General features: G+C 48.5%; 1 protein-coding gene across 1 annotated transcript; it reads right to left on the bottom strand.

Annotated features, from left to right (window-relative positions):
* Positions 1-11,293: 11,293 nt before the first annotated feature.
* Positions 11,294-17,134, bottom strand: LOC130854315 (collagen alpha-1(I) chain-like). The gene is made up of 4 exons (XM_057737008.1): positions 17,120-17,134; positions 12,984-13,495; positions 11,718-11,923; positions 11,294-11,397 (listed from the first exon to the last, which is right to left on the bottom strand). Exons 1-4 carry the CDS (start codon positions 17,132-17,134, stop codon positions 11,294-11,296), a joined length of 837 nt encoding a protein of 278 aa, XP_057592991.1.
* Between the last annotated feature and the right edge of the window lie 2,256 nt (positions 17,135-19,390).

The following is a 19,390-nucleotide window of genomic DNA, read 5'->3' as shown; positions in this document are numbered from 1 at the left end:
GTCCATGGTTTCACTCTTCCTCTGCATCTATGAAAGGCAAGGACAGATCTCCCAGACCATCAAATCCACGATGCTGTCTTATTTCCCCAGAGGCTTGCTCAGTTCCAGGCACATATTAAGCCCCTAGAGTTCCCAACCACATCCTTGCTGAATGTTGCCTCCACAACGTGAAGAAAGATGACAAGATGCGCTACACAAGATAGGGTGGGGCTTTGCTTCCTCCTGGTAGCTGACTGGCTTGTTTCTTTAAGTAACTTTGCCATGACGGTTCACTGTAAATGAAGAGAAATCTGAAAATCATGCAATTTCCCCTGATGGAAATCAGCAAAGGCTCACCTACTCAGAGGGCAAAAGTCCGTGAGCTTGCCAGAAACCACACTGCCTAATAACAGCCGACCAACACCTTAGGAGCCCAGCAGGATACAAAAGGTCTGGCTTCCTCCCCCCGCCCCGCCCCGAACCCTCCCCCCCCAAAAAAAGGCCAACATGTGCTGAGGGGGCAGAGGGGGAAGGGGAAAAGAAGAAGAGCAGTTGACATCTAGGAAATGATTACTTTTCCAGAGACACACAGCCTATCACAGAAGCATGCAAGGGACTGAAGAAGAAACTTGAGCAGCATTATATGCCGACAGTTTTAAGAGAAAAAAATGTCAACACCGTGTATGTGGGAGGTGCTCTACTGTAGCACTCAAGTCAATAAGAGTTCAAGCAGGGAGCACCCACCCAGCCCTGCTTGGCTCCCTGCGAGGTGCTGGGGGCACAGAAAAGCACATCATGTCTGGAAGAGCTTGTGCCCTGGGACGGGGAGAGCCATTAGCAGGGGTTGCAAACTGCTGGCCCGGGGACCACATCTGGGCCACACGTGTTTTATTTGGCCCACGAGTGTTCTTTTAAAAATCTGAATTGAAACATTTGAAAATCAGGAGGATATTCGTTAAAAAAAAAAAAAAAAAAAGATACCCAGCTTCTCTTTCAAAAGTAGAAAGTCCGGCAACACCGAATCTCCTTTCAGGAGACGTGGTGGGGGCGGACAGGGCGTGGGAATCAAAAAGAACAGCCGCCCAGTCTAGCGAGGGGACCAGTTGTCTGCCAGTCCACACACTTCCTACTGCGGGTTCACTGGTGCCTTTATATCATCTGCTCATCTTCGTAAGCAACTAATTTGCAAGCCCTGAAGGGAACCATGGCTGCAACACAGGACAACGGGATGTAAGTTGTGATAACTCAGGGTGCATGGAGAGGATGAAGGACTGCTTCCTGGAGGAGGTGACCCCCTAAGCTGAGTCATAAAGCATCAGTAGGAGTGAGTTAGGAGAGGAAGTGGGAAACGAACTGAAACCTGTGCTGTTTCCCCAGCTGGGTGAGACGTGAATGTCAGAAGTGAATCTGCAGATACACATCCTCTAAAAGAATCACATCATTCCAAACCTTCATTATTCAAACCCCACATTCGCCAGCTGCCTCTGATCAGATAAGCCTTCCTTCTGTTCCAAGCAGACGCATCCATCTGGCAGAAAGCACTCAGCCTGGAGGGTTTGGGGAGGGCTGGGTTCTTATCCCAGATCCACGGGTACGCATCATTCAGCAATTCAATCAATACTCACGAGGGTCTATTATATGGCAGGTACTCGAACTAATAATGGGAAGCCATTAAAAGCTTTTAAGTCATTGAGTCTCAGGATCTAGTTTGCCCTTTTGTAAGTCAGGAGGAAGGCAGGAGTGGGAGCGTGGAGACAGCTGGGGTTGGTGGTGGATGCTCTCTGGAGGGTGTTCTGGCGCCAGTGATGTCGGGTCTCACTGCTGGACCAAAGGAGAGAGAGCTGCCTAATCACGGGTCAAGGCTGTCGGCAACGGCTCAGCTATAAAATGTGAAAACGTACGCGGCTGTCCAAGCCGCGGCTGCCGAGACCACCTCCACACGTTACTATGACTGTGATCTCCCCGTCCTTTGGCACCCCTCGATTTTCTTAAAACCCTTTGCAGGAAAAAGTGGAAGAAGTATGTGGGGAATGTCTCTAATTGAGAAAGCATGATGGTCTGTCCAGGGAAATGATAGGGAAGAGACACTGCCTTTGGCCAGCCTTGAGGTGTGGGGAGAGGACAGCAGAGGCGAGAGCCAGCCAGGAACTCTGCACAGAGCAAAGGCCCAGGGGCTGCACGGAGCAAAGGCCCGGGGGCTGCCCCAAGCTCCCCCTCTACTTCGAGAGCACTTTCTGGGAGGCCATCTCCTCCAAGTGTTCTGAGGGGAAGGTGGCCCTGCAAGGCTGGTGAGCGGGATGCGATGACACTGAGAAGCACAGACTGCGGGAGAAGCCCCAGGTCCCCACCGGCGGTGTCCTCTGAGTGTCAACCTGGCTGGGACCGTCTGGCCTTCGCCTCATAGGTTTTCCTTGGACCAAATGCAATCGTCTGTTTTGTAAAAAGCGATACACCACAAGAATAGGCGTGATCTCTCCTCGAAATCTCTAAGTGAGAAGACTGGCTAAGGGATCCCAAGGCTGCCCGTGGCCTTTGTTGGATGAATCATTACTTAAACGGACTATGGGATAAACCCCATCACGATAAATTCCGGAAGGGACCTCTGTTCCTACAGCTGCTTTCCCATAAATTCCAGGGACTTTCCACACAGAGGCCCTTTTCTTTTTCCTCTTTCCTATTGAAAAACAGGAAAAGCCAAGCATCCAACAAGAGGGTAACTGGTGTATCCTCAGCCACATTAACTAGAATGTTCTTCAGCGACTCCAGGCCCAGGACACCGAGTGTGCACAGATCTCCCTGAAATGCCACTCTAATCTCATCCCTGCCCCTGTTCAAAACTTTCCAGAGCTCCTGATCACCCTTGGGATAAAGTCCAAGCTCCTCAGTAGGATTGGAATGCCCTTGGCTACCTCTCCAGTCCCACCTGGATCCCTTTCAGCTTTGCCCTCCAGGCAGAAGTCCTTTCTCTCCCCCAAATAAATAATGAATTTGTCCTTTTCTCTCCCTCTTCGCTAGAGGCGGGGTCCAGGGCCCTCACCTTGATGGCTGCAACAGAGCCTCCAAACAGGCCCCAGCTACCACTACCAACCACCCAACCCAGTGTCTTCCCAGCAAAAATGTCAATCAAATCAGCCCCGCCCCACTCAGCAGCCCACAGAGGCCTGCAGGAGTGCTAAAGGCCGCTGAGACTGGGCACCTGCCTCCCCGGGACTCCGTCCAGGTCCTGTGTCTCTAGCCCTTGGACGTTCACTCCACTCCACGCATAGGAGTCCCTTGACATTATGAACTTCCCAAACTTCTTCCCGCCTTAGGTCCTTCACGCTGTTCTCTCAGGCCAGATATACCTTTCCATCAAACTAGATTTTGTTATTTGTTTGTTTGTTTTGGCCGCACGCACAGCATGTGAGATCCTAGTTACCTGATCAGGGATCAAACCCGCACCCTCTGCAGTGGAAGCGAGGAGTCTTACGCACTGGACCACGAGGGAAGTCCTTTCAAATTAGTGTTTAAAAGAAATTTAAAGAACCCTGAATTTACAACCATGAACATGTCATATGTACACCCAGACTGCTTTCCTTACTACATATTTTCAAAATGCATAAGTGATATATGTATCTATATTCTTCTTTTACAAAGCATTAAAGGTAAAGTTAAAATAGCTTTTGACCCTCTCCCCCAGCCCACCCTCTCCCTCCCAGGAGGATGAGAGTGAGTTTGATCTAGATCCTTCCAGTCCATTTTTTTTTTTTAGACATTCACACCCACCTCTATGTATCCTTCAATAACACACAACATGAGCTGTGACTTCTCAAATGTACCAAGGCGTGGGGCTGTGCATATGTTTTCGATTTCATTGCATGCTGCCAGTCGGTCTCTCGAGCGACCCCATACTCACTAGCTGAATCAGGGGACCCCGTCCCACACAGAGCCTCCTCAAGACCTGAGTCAGAATTCCTGTTTCCGGCCCGTTTTAAAAGATGAAAAAATATGCCCCAGAAACAACTCAAGTGTCCTTCCACTGGAAGACAGGTAAAGAGACAGCGGCATAGCCAGAGAACAGGACACGACCCTGCAATCTAATCCACCCGACGACCGACACGTACAACGTGGAAGATCTCGCCCGCAGGAGAGAAACCAGGCTCAAACAGCTACATCCTGGATGGGTCCATTCACACACAAACAGGCAACACCGTGAGGAACAAATTCGCGGTTGTTAGAAGCTGGGGTCGGGGAGGAGACTGACCACAAAGAAGCAGGAGGGACTTTGAGGGGGTGGGGAGGTGGCAATGTTCTACATCTTGATGGTGATGATTACATGCGTACGTGACGCAGCTGCGTGCGTTTATCAACCCGCCTAGCCCTGTCTACCAAAAGGGGTGGATTCTACTGTCTACAGATCAGACCTCGACACACTCGATTACATTACGGAGATTCAGAATCTTTTCACATGTACTGTCCATTTTGCTTTCTTCATTTGAGAACTGTTTGTTCATATCTTTTACTCACTTTGCTATGAGGCTGTTTGTTTGTTTGTTGTTGACTTTGGGGAACTCTTTATTACTACAGCTCGGTTTTTTCTGGGGGGGTTGGTTTTTGGAGTGTTTTTTTTTTTTTTGCTAATTCTTTTTTTCTTTACTACGTAGTCCTATTTATCAATCGTTTCCTTTGTGCTTTGCTCCTTCTCCGCTTAACTCCCCCCAAATCTTCATGTCTCACTCAAACATAGGATTTCAGTGTGAATCCCCTCACTTCATACAAACTCTCTTACACGTTATTCAATGTCATACTCTTCATATTCCTTACAATGGTGTTACTTTTTGGTGTATGTCTGCCTATCTCCCCACTAAGTAAGAAGCTCCTTTAGAGCTGGTACCACATCTGTTGTGATCACTACTGAGCATCCAAGACCTTGAACAGTGCTTGGCACACAACAGGCCTCCCACAAATATGTGCTGAATAAATGGAAGTTAAGAAAAAGCTAACACAGGTGCATAGGATGTATGTGCACATGTGTCTGGCGTGTCATACACACTGTACATAATCGTTCATGACACAGCGTATCACAGACGGCAACAAACATCGCACATCTCACCAGGTAACAGCAAATGTGGCTTCAGTGCAAATCGCATCAGTTACAATATTTACCTAAAGCTTTTAAAATAGTGAGAAGCTATGATGCAATAATCCTGAGACTGGGGATTTATCAAAAAAAAAAGAAAGAAGAAGAAGAAAAGAAAAAATATATAAGCTGTATGTAGCTCTTTTATGAGCTAAGCATCACAGAAATATCATCTACACAATAAAAATGACATGGACAAAAGCATACGTAATAATATTCAGGAATGCTCATGACTTCATGATAACTAAGACAAGTCAGGACACAAACATACCATAATTACAATTGTTTTTGTAAAAAGCAACAGGAAAGACAAAACGGTGACTGTATTTAACTCAACAAATAATACTTATCTTTATAGACTTGCCCCCCAGATTTTTAGAGATAAGCTTGTATTTTTTTCATTGGAGGAAAGATAATTCAAATTCTCCTAATTACAGTTCCATACACCAAGGGCTGTTTCAGGTACCTCCCTCCTAAGACCCACCCTCTATTGCGTTTGTCATCTTTCTAAATGTAAATCTGGGAAGTTACTCCTGGGCTACAATCCCAGCGTTGGCAGGACCCATTTAAGTCACTTCTGCCTGGTCATTAAGGCCAGCCCCACCCGCTCACCCACCAGCCACTCCTGCCTTCTCCCCCCCTCGCCCCCCCCCCCCAATATCCAGGGCTCAGGATCCTCGGCTTTCTGTTCCTAGTCTGCAAGGCCCTTGCTGAGACTGGAGACCTCTCCCCCACTTCCCTCCCTGTGGAGCCTTCTCAGCCATACAGGACCTAGATGCCTGCAGCTCCATTTCCACCTGTCTTCCCTCCCTCCCAGCCGTTATGATCAGTCTCCCTCCCACACTGGGAGCTTCTTGAAGACAGGGATGGTTTCTCATGCCTTGCAGAATCCCCTGTGCCTGGCACTCACTCAACCAGATTCACTGAATGCCTACCCCATCCCAGGCACTGTCCTAGAGCTGCACTGCCCAACAGAAACGGAATCAGAGCCATGGGTAATTTTAGCCTTTCCAGTAACCACATTGACAGAAAAAAGTTAAAAGAAACACATGAATTTCATTTTAATGATGTATCATCATATTTAACCCAATATATCCAAAATACCATTTTAATATGTAATCAACATTAAAGAACTCACTAATGAGATATATAAATTTTTTGGACTCAGTCTTTGAACTCCAATGTGTATTTTAGTACATCTCCATTCAGACTAGCCTCCTTTCAAAGTGCTCGGCAGCCACATAAAGCTAGTGGCTACTGCCTTGGATAGGGCAGTTTTAGATGCTTGGGGATACAGCAGGGAGCAGTCCAGGAGCCCAGAGCTGTGGCCTTATCCACCACTACCAGCCTGGACCAATCACCTGCGTTCCCTGCAGGTTTGCACCCAGTACCCCTGGCTTCTGGCCCAGATTTAGCCTCTTCTCAGCACAGCAGCCAGATTGATCACTTCAAAAGCTAAATCAGAGCAAATCAGCTTTTGGTTTAAAATCTTTCAATGGCTCCCCATTTTACTGTGTACAAGACAAGCATCTTTAAAAAGGCCTGGAGATTTTACCTGAAGCACCACCTCACGCTGCTCTGGTTTCCCCTTCTACCTCTGTCTGCCCAGTTCGTTCTTCAGCCCGTTCCTCCATCTCACAGGCCCACCCCTACCCTCAGCCTCTAACCTGGCTCTTCCCTGGGCCCAGAACACCATCCTCTAAGACTAACCCTTTCACCTCCTTCAAGGATGCTCCAATATCAGCTTCTCAACAGAGCCTGCCCTGAAGCCACCTTAACACTGCGGGCCACCCCAGCCCTTCAGACCCTGACCCTGCCCCACTTGTTCCCAGAGAACATACGACCCTCCAGTCCACTGTTACCGTCCTCAATTTATTATGTCTGCTGCTCCGATGTCTGTCTCAGCTGTAATGCAAGCACCATTCATGCAACCCCTTTTCTGTTCCTTTCTGCATCCCCAATGCCTAGAACCCTGCCTGGCACAGAGAAGGTATGCAATAAGTATGTGTTGAATTAATGAAAATAAAGAAATGAATGAATGAATGAAGCCTTCAACACTATCGGGGTTATAATTTCAGGAGAGAAGACAGATATACGGTATATCAGGTAATGATCAGTACTGTCTCGGTTTGCTCAGGCTGCCACAACAAAATACTACAGACAGGATAGCTTTAAATGATTGAAATGTATTTATCACTGTTCTGGAGGCTAGGAAGTCCAAGACCAAAGTTCTGGCCAGTCTGGTTTCTGATAAAGGCGCTCTTCCTGGTTTGTAAACAGCTACCTTCTTGCTGTGTCCTCACATGGCCAGAGAGAGGACACAAGCTCTCCGGTATTTCTTCTGATAAGGGCACCAATTGCTTCACAAGGACCCCACCCTAATGACCTCATCTATCCCCAATTACCTCCTAAAGGCCCTGCCTCCAAATACCATCGCATTGAGGGGTTAATATTTCAACACAAACACAAACATTCAGTCCACAACAAGTACTGTGGCAACAGTAAGACTCAGGAATGTAATGGGAGGAAGGAGGTTGCTGTAAGGCAGCCATCAAGGAAGACAATCAAAATTATAAACATAGCAAACACCACCTATACCGTCACTGCCACATGGCAGCCCTGTGCTAAGCATCTTACATCTATTGTATTAACATAGTGGTATCAGAAGTCGGTGTAGTTTTCGCCTGTTCTGCCTCTATCCGTTCCCCAGCTCCCTATGGGGACCACCCCGTCCGCCTGTGTGGCTTGGATAGAATGGAAGCTCCAGGAGGGCAAGGATTTTTGTCTCTTTTCTTCCCTGCTTGGATCTCAGGGAGCTAGAACAGAGCCTGCCACCCAGTAACTGCTCAGGAAATGAATGGCTCGATCAATCCATCTGAAACAGTAGCAAATGTTAGGGCCACATCGCCAGGGAAAGGGAGCCAAGAATAACCAATAGCAGCAATCGTTTTTACCTTTTCCTCAAGAGCTTACTTCCCCTGTGCTAATAAGGGCTTCGCATCATCCCTGGGAGGGAGAAACTAACTATCCTCCTCTCTGCCTCGAGGCTGAGAGCGGAAGTAACCTGCAAAAGCCGGCTGTCACCTGAGGGGCCCCCTCCGATTCCCGTCCTTTCTGAGACCTCTCCCCATGCTTTATCTCTTTCTTACATCTATTAATCAGTGTTTTGTGTGGATGCTTGCAAAGCACACTAGTGAAGTCACTGCCGTTTTATGATCTATATAACCAGAATGTTGCCTTTACACATTAAACTGTATTCAGAAACCACCCCTCCAAGGAGCCACAGGAAGTAATACAACCCAATAATTCTAACAGTAATAATAGTAGCTAACTTTTGCTGAGCGCTTACTTATCAGGAGCCCCAGCGCTGTGTTGAAGGCCCGCCCGCTATTCATCCCCTATTTCCTCCTCACAGCCACCCTGCCAAGCTGGTGCTTTACCATCCGCATTTCAAAGGCGAGGAAACAGGCTTACAGAGGTGAAGTAACCTGCCCCAGAGCAACCCAGGTCTGCACCACCCCTGAACTGTCCCAGGTGCCTTCTGCCGCTCTCAGGTTTCCTTCCTTTCTTCAAGGTCCCTTCCCTTGGGGCAAACCCTCTGCCTCCCACCCTGTCGGGCTGTTTCACATCTAAGACAATGACTGGCGACTGGGCACCTCTTGCTTCCCTGAAAATACAGCAGTTCTTAACAGCCGCCTGATCCAACAAAGCCCCAGGGCTAATGAGCCACCAGCGGGAGGTGATCACCAGCCCCCAACCCACCCCCACCCCCTGCTGCTCCCAAGAAGTTCACGGTCCAGGAGGGAAAAGACGCAGGTAAACAAATAACCCTGGGGCTCAAATTACCCACCAGGCACCAGCAAAAAAACACCCCATACCCCTGCCCGTCCCCCTTAAAAAAAAAAAAAAAAAAAAGAGGAAGAGAAAACAAAAGAAAGGCAATTCACAATTCTGAAATTTGACTGAGACCATTTTGGCCTCCTGTATGTGAATCTTGTGTTTGTGGGCTGGCATACTGGTTTGGGTTTTAATGACAGGGTTGAGAGAGGGCCCACCACAATCTGTGTATTGTTAGGGTTGCTACAGGACCAAAACACACCCAGGAGAGAGGCAGGTACTCAGACAGCGGGGGGGGGGGGGGGGGGGGGGGGGGGGGGGGCGTTGCAGGCGGGCGGGGCTGGGGTATGTGATCATTTGCAGAAAGAACTCTATCTCCCATCTGCTGTGAATGTTGATAGTCATTAAATGCTCGTCACAAAGCCAGGCAGGATGCGTGGATGTAGCGTTTTGCAAATGCCCATAGATTCCACACCAAGACTGAGGCCTTGTTCCCCAGAGGCCCCATCCAGAATTTTCCAAGCACTGAAGCCCCCCCTCCCATGGCTTCTTGACCCCATTGTTATCAGAATACACAGGCAGGCAGTGTCTTCACGCAAGGCTTGGGGTTTCTGTATGTGCCTGGGTGAAGTGGGGAGACTGGAGAACACACTTGATCGTCCTGCTCTAGACTGAGAAGCATTCTTTGCTTTTTTTTAGTTTCTCTGTCCTCTAACTTCCAGGAGTGGGCCAGGGGAGTCAGATGGCCCACGTCCAAATCCCCGTGTGACCTGGGGGTGGGGGGTGGGGGTATTTTTAATCTCTCTGAGCTGTGGATTCCCCATCTGCAAAATAGTCTTAATAATAATAACCCTATCTTGTATGATGGTTGGGAGATTAAATGAGATAACATATCTAAAGCATTTAGAACTGAAGCTGGGGGCTTCCCTGGTGGCACAGTGGTTAAGAATCCGCCTGCCAATGCAGGGGAGACAGGTTCAATCTCTGGTCCGGGAAGATCCCAAAGGCCGTGGCGCAACTAAGCCCATGCACCACAACTACTGAGCCTGCGCTCTAGAGTCCGAGAGCCACAACTAATGAGCCCACGTGCCACAACTACGGAAGTCCACGTGCCTAGAGCCCGTGCTCCACAACAAGAGAAGCCACCTCAATGAGACACCTGTGCACCGCAACGAAGAGTAACCCCTGCTCTCTGCAACTGGAGAAAGCCCACGCAGCAATGAAGACCCAACACAGCCAATAAATTAAAAAATTAATTAATTTAAAAAGATAATAAAAGAGGAACTGAGCCTGGCCCACAATAAGAACGCCATCGCTGCTAGACATTTTATTGTAACCGCCTTGGTGAGGCTATAGGGAGCATGAAATGGGAAGAACATGCTTGGCCTGATACAAGATTTCAATGTTTACTACAGACACTACTTTATTATGGGGACTTCCCTGGCAGTCTAGTGGTTAAGACTCCACGCTTTCACTGCAGGGGGTGCGGGTTCAATCCCTGGTCTGGAACTAAGATCCCGGCCTGCCACGTGGCATGACCAAAAAAAAATCTACTCCTATTATCATTACCATTTACTATTACTGTTATTAGATCCTTAGATTACTAGGGCCCAGAAAAACAGAAGAGACAGAGGAAGAGCCTATCAAAGGACCCATTTTAGCAGCAGTATCCTGTAAGGCCCAGAGTTTCTGGGGTTTTCTAGGGAAAGGGTAGAAGTGACCATCAACGGGACTCATCCATAGCCAAAATGATTCCAGATTGTTGCCCTGTTTCCATCTTGGGTCAGGGTCCCCCCCACAGACACGGGGTATATAAAGGAGGAGTCCTGGTCTCTTAAAGAGATCACAAACAGCATTCAGAGTTTAAAGACAAACCAACAAGCAAATAAACAAACAACAACAACAACAACCCAGGGAGAATGCCATGTCTCCAGCCTACTGGGAAAGGAAATACAAAGTAAAAAGCCTGAGCATCCAGGAGGCCATCTGACGTCTGAAACACACAGTGAAGCACAGCCATTATCAGGCCCGTGGCTACCTCGCAGAGGAACATGGACCAGCAACTACCCAAGGTCCTCACTTTCGCAGGAAAGGGTCGACCTGCCATTGGTGTGACCACATTCAGGGAAACTCACACAAAGAGGAATAGAAGGAAGGCTGTCTTATCGTCCAGCAGGTTTTTAGCCGAGCTGTCTGAGAAAAGTGTCCATTCTGGGCAGGCAGCAGGCTCTGGGACACAGGCTCCCAAGCTCAGCCTGCCTGCCTGCTGGCCTGCCATTCAGGAGGGGAAAAAAAAAAAAGCTCAAGCACAAGCGATCAACTGGATGTGAACGGTGAGAATTTATCAGAGTTTTCAGACTAGCAATCACACAAATCAGTTGCAGGGGGTGGGGGTGGAGGGGTCTGATGTTTCAGAACGGAGAAGAAGAACTCCCTCTTTCCAGTCCAGAAAAGCTCCAGTCCTGGACAGAAAGGGCAAACCGGACAGCAGGAGGGAGGAAGGGAGAGGAGAGGGAGAAAGAGAGAGGAAAATCAATCAGAAAAAGAAACGGATTTTTTTCTACTTTTCAAGAGAAGCCTGGTTTATGCAAAATTCTGCACCCAAAGTCGGCAAAGCAACAACAACAATGCAAAGTCACCCTCAACCAGGCAAAACAAAAATGTGACCACGTAACAAATGCCCCTGGGAGCTCCCTGGGTATAGCATCAGGATCCACCCTACAACCAGGGAATTCTAGTCAGGCCCTCGTGCCAAAGCCTCAGACCACGAGGTCCTCCTCACCTCCAAGATGTAACTGCTCCCAAACAGTGGCCACCCGGCCACAAGGCTCTGCCCAGCCAGAGATTCTGTGTTTGTTCTTCCGCTGCTTCCAGGAAGGTTTTCCTCCTAAGAAATCTTTCAGGAAGTCCCACTCGGAGTTCAGAGGATCCATACAACCTCCTTCTCCACTGGTTAGAGCTTCAGAAAGATTCGCTGTGACCACAGGGCTGTGTCAAAAGAACAAGCCTCAACTTGTCACTGCCAGTATGCAAAATAGGCCTGCGACGTCCTATAACAAACAGCAGAGCAGACACCGTCCCTACCTCCTCAGAGCCCCCGCCCACCCACCACACACAAACACACGTTTCTTCAGGGTTTTGCTCCAGCAACTAAACAGCTCCAGCAGCCGGGATGCAAAGTGGTGGGGGAGGGGAGGGATGCGAGGGGGCTGCCAGCCTCCCTTTTGGAAAACAGACCAGAAGGAAAACACGAAAACCTCACCCTCTTCTCCCTAAAACCCCTCACAAGTGATTTCCTCTCTTCTCTCATCTTACAGAAGGGCCTGAAGTCAGGGGCTCGAGTGAACAGAATAATATTCCAATCCTGCCAACTATCAGGAAAATTCACGGTGTATCTGCGCACCGAACACATGCAGCCTCATGGCTGCCCTTCCTGAAAGTCTACACTGGGACCACAAACACTGGCATAAATAAGAGTACATTAGCCTAGGGAGGGTGCATCTAACCAAAGCAACGATCCATCCAAAAAGAATTACCATGATACGGGTGTGGGGGCACCCGGCAAATCAGTAAATGCAATGCACAAGCAGAGAAAGTTTCAAAAACCAGAGTTGCTGAGTTTTCGGAAATCACCTTGTGGGGGTTGAGGGGGAGGAGATGGTCAAAGGATGGAGGGCGCATCATATGGTTCGCAGACTTCTCATTTAGCAAAAGGGGCCTCCAAGCGATATCTGTGAATCCAAATCAGTACTGCTGGGAGGGGGTCTATATTTGGAGGTTAGATAATAATACACCTTTCATCAAGAGCACAAATCCAGATTATCTCACTGCAAGGGCCATCTGATGTCACCCTCTTCCCCTCCCCCCCTCCCACAAACGCCCAAACTCGCTGCCAGTCCAGAGTCTGGTGCTGAGAAAAGTGCACGGTTAACACACAGTGGAATCCGAAAGCCCCTTCCGTGCGTCCAGCTTACTCACCGCCCATCCCGACCCGCCAGGCCGAGGCTTCCGAGTTTCCAGAAAGGCAGAGGACAAAATTCTAACTTACTGGAAGGTGGATCCAACCGTGTCCCCGCAGGTCACCGGGGCCGCCAACATCCTCTCCGCGTGGAAATCCACCCGGGGGGTTCCGGGGGCGTGCCGGGGACCATCCTCGCTCGCGGCCCCTCGCTGTTCCTCCGGGTCCCGGCCCCCCGAGTCCGCCGGGCCCGCGGGCCCATGTGCTCGGCGGCCGCACGCGCTCGGCCCGCTGGAGCGCGGGGCTGGCGGGCGGCCCGTGACGTCACGGCGGCTCGCGCTCCGGGCCGCGGGGGAGGGGAAAGCGCGCGCCACCCGGCTGGCCGCGTGCGTCCTCGGCCCCAGCGCGGCCCGCGCCCCCCGCCCCCCCGCCCCGGCTCCCCGGCGCCCGGCCCGCAGCCCCGCGAGCCCCTCCGCCCCCGGCCGGGGAAGCTCTGGGCATCCAGCCGCGGAGGGCCGCGCGCGGAGGCGGGGAGGGCCTGGGCCGCCGGGGGCCCAGATGGCGCGGGGAGGGCGCACTCCGCACCGGACTGGAGGTCCTGGCTGTGCTCACGCCGCGGCGGAGAGAGCCAGCTCGAACCCCGTGGTGATGCCCATTCACTTGTGCGCGGGCGCTTTCAGCGGTCCTGCTCTCTGCCCTCCGCCCCCCCCCCCCCACCCCCCGCTCCTCCCTCCCCTCCACCTCCGCGGCGTCCTGGAGGCAGAGAGTCTTCCCACTTGCCAGATGGGGAAGGCGAGTTTAGTGAAATAGATGGACCAAGATGCTCTGAGATGGGAGCACTTCGCGCAGAAGACCCCTTGCTTAGCTCTATCCCTAGTAATCCGAGCGCTTCCTTGGGTACCACCAGCATCCGCGGGGCTGGTAAGAGGGGCGCACGCAACTTCCCACCTCCTTCGACGTCTCCACCTGCTCCCGAGCGCTGAGGTTGGCAAATCCGTGCGGAGGGCCGGCTGTCTGCACCGCTCCCTCCACTCCGGAGTATTAAACTACCCCCGTGAATGCCCAGTAGTCCCCCCCTCCCCCCCCAAAGGAACAAGAGAACCCTGGCGTCCTGCGAGGAATGTGTTTATCTTGCTTTCTCGACAAGAGCCCGGGACTGGACCGAAGAGAGGAGATGCCTCCGTCCAGTTCATCATCGGTGGAGCACTTACGGGAACCAGGCGCCCTGCTAGGCGATGGGGAGGAGCGACTGAAAGACGAGTTGGATACAAACCGTAGAAGGAGGTCACAGTCCAGTGAAAAGATAGAAAAGCAAGTGGGTGATGTCAGTATTATGGAAGCGAAGGCTGCCTCTGTCTCCCCCACCCAGTGCCCTACCTCCCCTATCATTTCAACCCACCCAGCGGCCTTTGGCCCCTCCCTCCTGTGTCCTATTCAGTTTCTCCTATTCCAATAGCTTCTTTCCGAAGTGAATAGTTCTCCTCTCTTGAAAAAGAAAAAACAAAAAAAAAGAAGAAAGAAAATCTTCAGGTGATGCTCCTTGTACCGCAGCTACACAGATTCATCTATAATCACGGAACACATGCTTTGTGCCTGGCTTCCTGCGAGGGGCTGGACAGGTCTCTGAGCTCCAGGTGTCAGCATCTGTATAAGGCAGGAACTGTGAGAATTTAGTCCTTTCACTGCTTAAAAGTTCTCCCAGTAACCGACCTCTGTTACCCCGGGGAGAAAGAAGCCTGTGTGCTCCTGCCCAGTGCCCTCAGGCCAGGAGAGCCCCAGCTTCCAACAGCAACTTCAGTTCCATTCCCTGAGACCCTAACCTGGCTATGGTATCCTTCCTGTTAGCTGTCTGCCTTGGGGTCTCTCCTGGCTGAAAAGACACCTTGACTCAGGACTCCTTACCCTTGACCTTCACTCTGATTGCCCTCTCTGGATCCCTGAAGCATTACTTTTAAATTCACATTTTTCCTTTTTTAAAATTCCTCTTTAAAATTAAAAAAAAAAAAATTTCAGAAAAATTACAAAGAAAATGTCTTAATATTCCTGCCATCCAAAACTAATTATCAATTACATTTTGGTATACCTGCTTTCAAGTGTTTTTTATAAATCGTTTTCTTCTTGCAAAAGGGATACAATACATGTATGTTGTAAAAAATTAAAACTATGCAGAAAAATACAGAATATAAAAGAAAATCAAAATTTTATCAGCCAGAAATAACTTTCATAAATATTAGATAAATCCCAGACATCTTTTTAAGCATATTTATGTATTTATCCAGATAGATAGATAGATAGACGCAGGATTGATAGGAAAAATATATTTATTTTAAAATCTTAATACCTTATAGTTGCTACTTTTAAATTTAAGGTATTTCATTTTCTTTTAATAGAAGGCAAGGAAGCCAATATGAAGCTGAAGAAATTGTTAAACTTTAAATCTTTCTTTACCACATGAAGGATATTGCTTCCTAAATAATTCAGCAAAGGTTCAGAAAAGAGATGATGAACAAGAGGAGAGTGAAGTCATGGTGTTTTCTTTGCAGATCTCTCCATTTTATTTGTTTATTATTTATTTACTTATTTATAGGTATTTCTCCATTGTATTTGTTTACTTATTTATTTATTGGTATTTCTCCAAAGATGACATACAAATGGCCAACAAATATATTAAAAGATGTTGATTATAGATCTTCCCACTTTGGAGAACAGGCAACTCTTTGCTCCCACCTGCCTTTACTTCCTTTGTCTCTTAGTTTTGTTACTGTTTTTAAATTGCCACCCTCCAGTCCGTAACTGAAATTCCCATGGGTACTGGGTCTATAATTATACAATTTTATGCTCATGACCAGTCTTTTCCTTTTCTACATCTGTCTCCTTATCTACAAAATCCATCCACTCATTTATGACACATTATCAAGCCCCAATCGGGGACCAGGCAGGGACTATTCCCCGAGACTCTGTGGGCAATAAGACAGGCAAGGACTCTGCTCTTGAGCAGCTTACATTCTAGTGAGAAAGCGCAGACAAATAAGCCAAGGGGCAAAGGAATTTCAACAGTGATAAATGCTATTGAGGTGCCTAAATCTGGGTGACGAGCTAGAGAGAGAGGGGGCAGGCGGGAAACTGACTCCAGACAATCTCAGCAAGAAGCAGCCAGCCATGCAGACTGGAGAGTGTTCCAGGCTGAGGGAACCACTAGGGCCAAGGCCTGGAGGTAGGTGAAAACAAGATCATCAATCATTCCGCAAAGGCATATGGAGTCAGACAGGCAAACAGTTGGAGTCATCATTTTCGGTTGGGGCAGGAATCACGTGTCTTCAGCTCACCATTTCATCCCCAGCACCAGCTCGGTAAATATGTGTAGAACCGATGAGTGAATGAATGAGCGGACATCCTGGATCTGGTGGCAGCAGAAAGAGTGGAAAGGTGCCAGGTGCAATAGAAGCACAGAGAGGCATCTGTTTGGCACAGGCCGAGACGAATCCCCAGGGGAAGTGGAGACTGAAACTTGAAAAATAGCTTGGAGTTTGCATTTGACAAAAAGGAGAGTGGGGGTATTTGAGCAAAGGAAGCATGCATCCTTGTGGAGTTGACAAACTCTAGGGAATTCCCTGGTGGTCCAGTGGTGAGGACTCCGAGCTTCCGCTGCGGGGGGGCCTGGGTTTGATCCCTTGCGAGGGAACTAAGATCCCACAAGCTGAGCCGCACGGCCAAAAACACCAACCAAACAAACAAACAAAATACTAACTCTAAGTGGTCCAGTATAGCTGGAGTATAAAAAAAAAAAAAAAAAAAAGATAAAAAAAAATAATAATAATGAGGTTAGAGAAAGACCAGATTGTGAAAGACCTTGAACTCCAAGTAATTTAGCCTTTGTCCTGAAGAAAGGAAGAATCCACTTAGGACGTGGGAGCTGGGCTGGGACACGAGCTGTCCTACTTGGTAGGAAGATCACACTGCCTGTCACGCAGAGAACAGCTTTCAGGGGACCTGGCAAGAAACAAGAGACCGGTTAGGAGGTGGCAGCAGAAATCCTGATGAGAAACAGTGACAGCCTGGACCAGAGTAAGGTTGCCTTGGGAGGGGGAGAAAGGGGTGCACACTTAGGAGACCACATCCACCAAGTGAGTCTGGAGGAGCATAGGGGAAGAATCAGGGGTGAGTGCCAAGTTTTTGGTTTCAGCAGTGGGGGGTTGGTGGTACTGTTCATTTAGATGGGGACATACCGGGAAGATGCACATGTGGGTGGGGAAAGAGATGCCTCAATTGTGGACTGGTAGTTTTACAAACCTTTGGGCCCTCCAAGTGAAGCTCAGGAGGCAGGTGGCTCTCAGTGCCCCACGTTCATGGGAGGGCTGTCAGCTGCATTCATCAACACGTAGAATAGTGGTGGATGCCCTGAGCAGGGGTGACCTCACCCCGGCAGGGAGGGTATGTTAAGTGAGAGGCCAGGGTCAAACTCAGAGAAATGAATGTTTATGGGGCAGAAAGAGGAGGAGGCTGCTTCTATTTAGAATGTTCTCTGTAAATCTATGATGTGAGATTGGGTCATCTGCTTTCTGCCTGACCTCATAGGTATAGTGGTTAGAACCAGGCCCTAACCACTTGCAAAGGTACCAAACCTCTGCCTTTTCCTCTTCCCAATGTTTACTCAATGATAACAGCCTATAGGTTCACCCACCCATCTTTCCTGATACTCACAGTCATGGAACTGGAATAGGCTTCTCTCTCTCCCTCTAGATTCTGCAACCTAACTGGTCCATCTGCCTTCCAATCTCTCTGCTCATATAGCCTCTAGGTAGTCTTTCCAGGGAGTTCCCTGGAGGTCCAGTGGTTAGTACTCCAAGCTTCCACTGCTGAGGGCTCGGGTTCAATCCCTAGTCAGGAAACTAAGAACCTGTAAGCCGCGCAATGCAGCCAAGGGGAAAAGAAAGGAAGGAAGGAAGGAAGGAAGAGAGAGAGAGAGAAAGAAAGAAAGAAAGAAAGAAAGAAAGAAAGAAAGAAAGAAAGAAAGAAAGAAAGAAAGAAAGAAAGAAAGGAAGGAAGAAAGAAAGGAAGGAAGGAAGGAAGGAAGGAAGGAAGGAAGGAAGGAAGGAAGGAAGGAAGGAGAGAAAGAAAGAAAGAAAGAAAGAAAGAAAGAAAGAAAGAAAGAAAGAAAGAAAGGAAGGAAGGAAGGAAGGAAGGAAGGAAGGAAGGAAGGAAGGAAGGAAGGAAGGAAGAAAGAAAGAAAGGAAGAAAGAAAGAAAGAAAGGAAGAAAGAAAGTCTCTCCAGGTTTACCTTAAGAAGGAGAAGATTTCTCTCCTCCATCCCCACCCCCCACCCCTCCCAGCCACCTAGTATCTAACTGTCCCGTCTCCTTAGCTTTTTCATTCTCCTAGAATATCCTTCTTTAGGGGTCACTTGTGCTCTGTCTTTCATGGCTTGGTCCCAGTGTCTCCTCCTCCATGAGCAGTTCCAAGAATACTCTAGGCTGCATCTCCTTCTCCTGGTAGGACTCATGGTCACGTTGGCACCAGCTGTGCCTGGCAACCTCCAATGGTTAGTGAGTCGACCTCACTTCCCTCTTTACCCTCTGCACAGCCCTCTTGACTGAGGTCAGACAACCAGCACGTGGCAGAACCAGGACTTGACAGCAAGTCAACTTGCTTAGGTTTCCAACAGCTCACCTGCCTTCCAGAGGAATAAAGCCAGGACAGGTTGTATTCCAGGCAGCAGAGACAGAGAAAGCAGGCTCTCAGTGAATGGACACTTCTGGAACCACACCAATCATCTCTAGCCTGTCACCATCTCAACAGGGGGCACTGGAAAGAACATGTAATTTGATGTCAGAAACACCTGAGTCTGAATCCAGTAGCTATCAGGTGACCCTTAGTGAGTTACTTAATCAAAGTCTCAGATTTTAAAACATTGATTATTTTAATTGTGGTAAAATACACATGACATAGAATTTATCATTGTAACCATTTTAAAAGGTACAGTCCACTTTGTTGTGACACCATCACCCACTCTAGAACCCTTTTCCTCCTGAAAAACTGGAACTCTGTAGGCATTCAACAATGACTTCCTATTCTCCCCTCCTTCCATCCCCTGGCAACCACCATTCTACTTTCTGTCTACAAATTTGACTCTGCTACGCATCTCAAATAAGTGAAATCATGCAATATTTATCTTTTTGTGACTGGTTTATTTCAACTTGGCATGTACAAATGAATATTTATTATGCAAAATTTGAGAGTACAGAAATGTAAAGAACACCAAACTTGTTCATAATCCCACTACCTGAGATAACTATTACTAACATTTTCACTTATACTGTTTCAGTCTTCCTTTAAGGTATGCTGAATTTGAAAAAAAAAAAAAAAAGATATGCTATGCTGAATTTGAGCACGGGAATGTAATTTTGTTTCATTTCTTCAAAATTAGTCCATCACACACGCTTCTTTATAATCTGCTCTTCTTTAACTCATCTTCATATCCTGAACATTCCCCTATGGCA

The sequence above is a fragment of the Hippopotamus amphibius genome, chromosome 5, assembly GCF_030028045.1.
Source record: "Hippopotamus amphibius kiboko isolate mHipAmp2 chromosome 5, mHipAmp2.hap2, whole genome shotgun sequence".
In the NCBI taxonomy this organism is placed as follows: domain Eukaryota; kingdom Metazoa; phylum Chordata; class Mammalia; order Artiodactyla; family Hippopotamidae; genus Hippopotamus; species Hippopotamus amphibius.
This window is presented reverse-complemented; position numbering and strand designations above follow the sequence as displayed.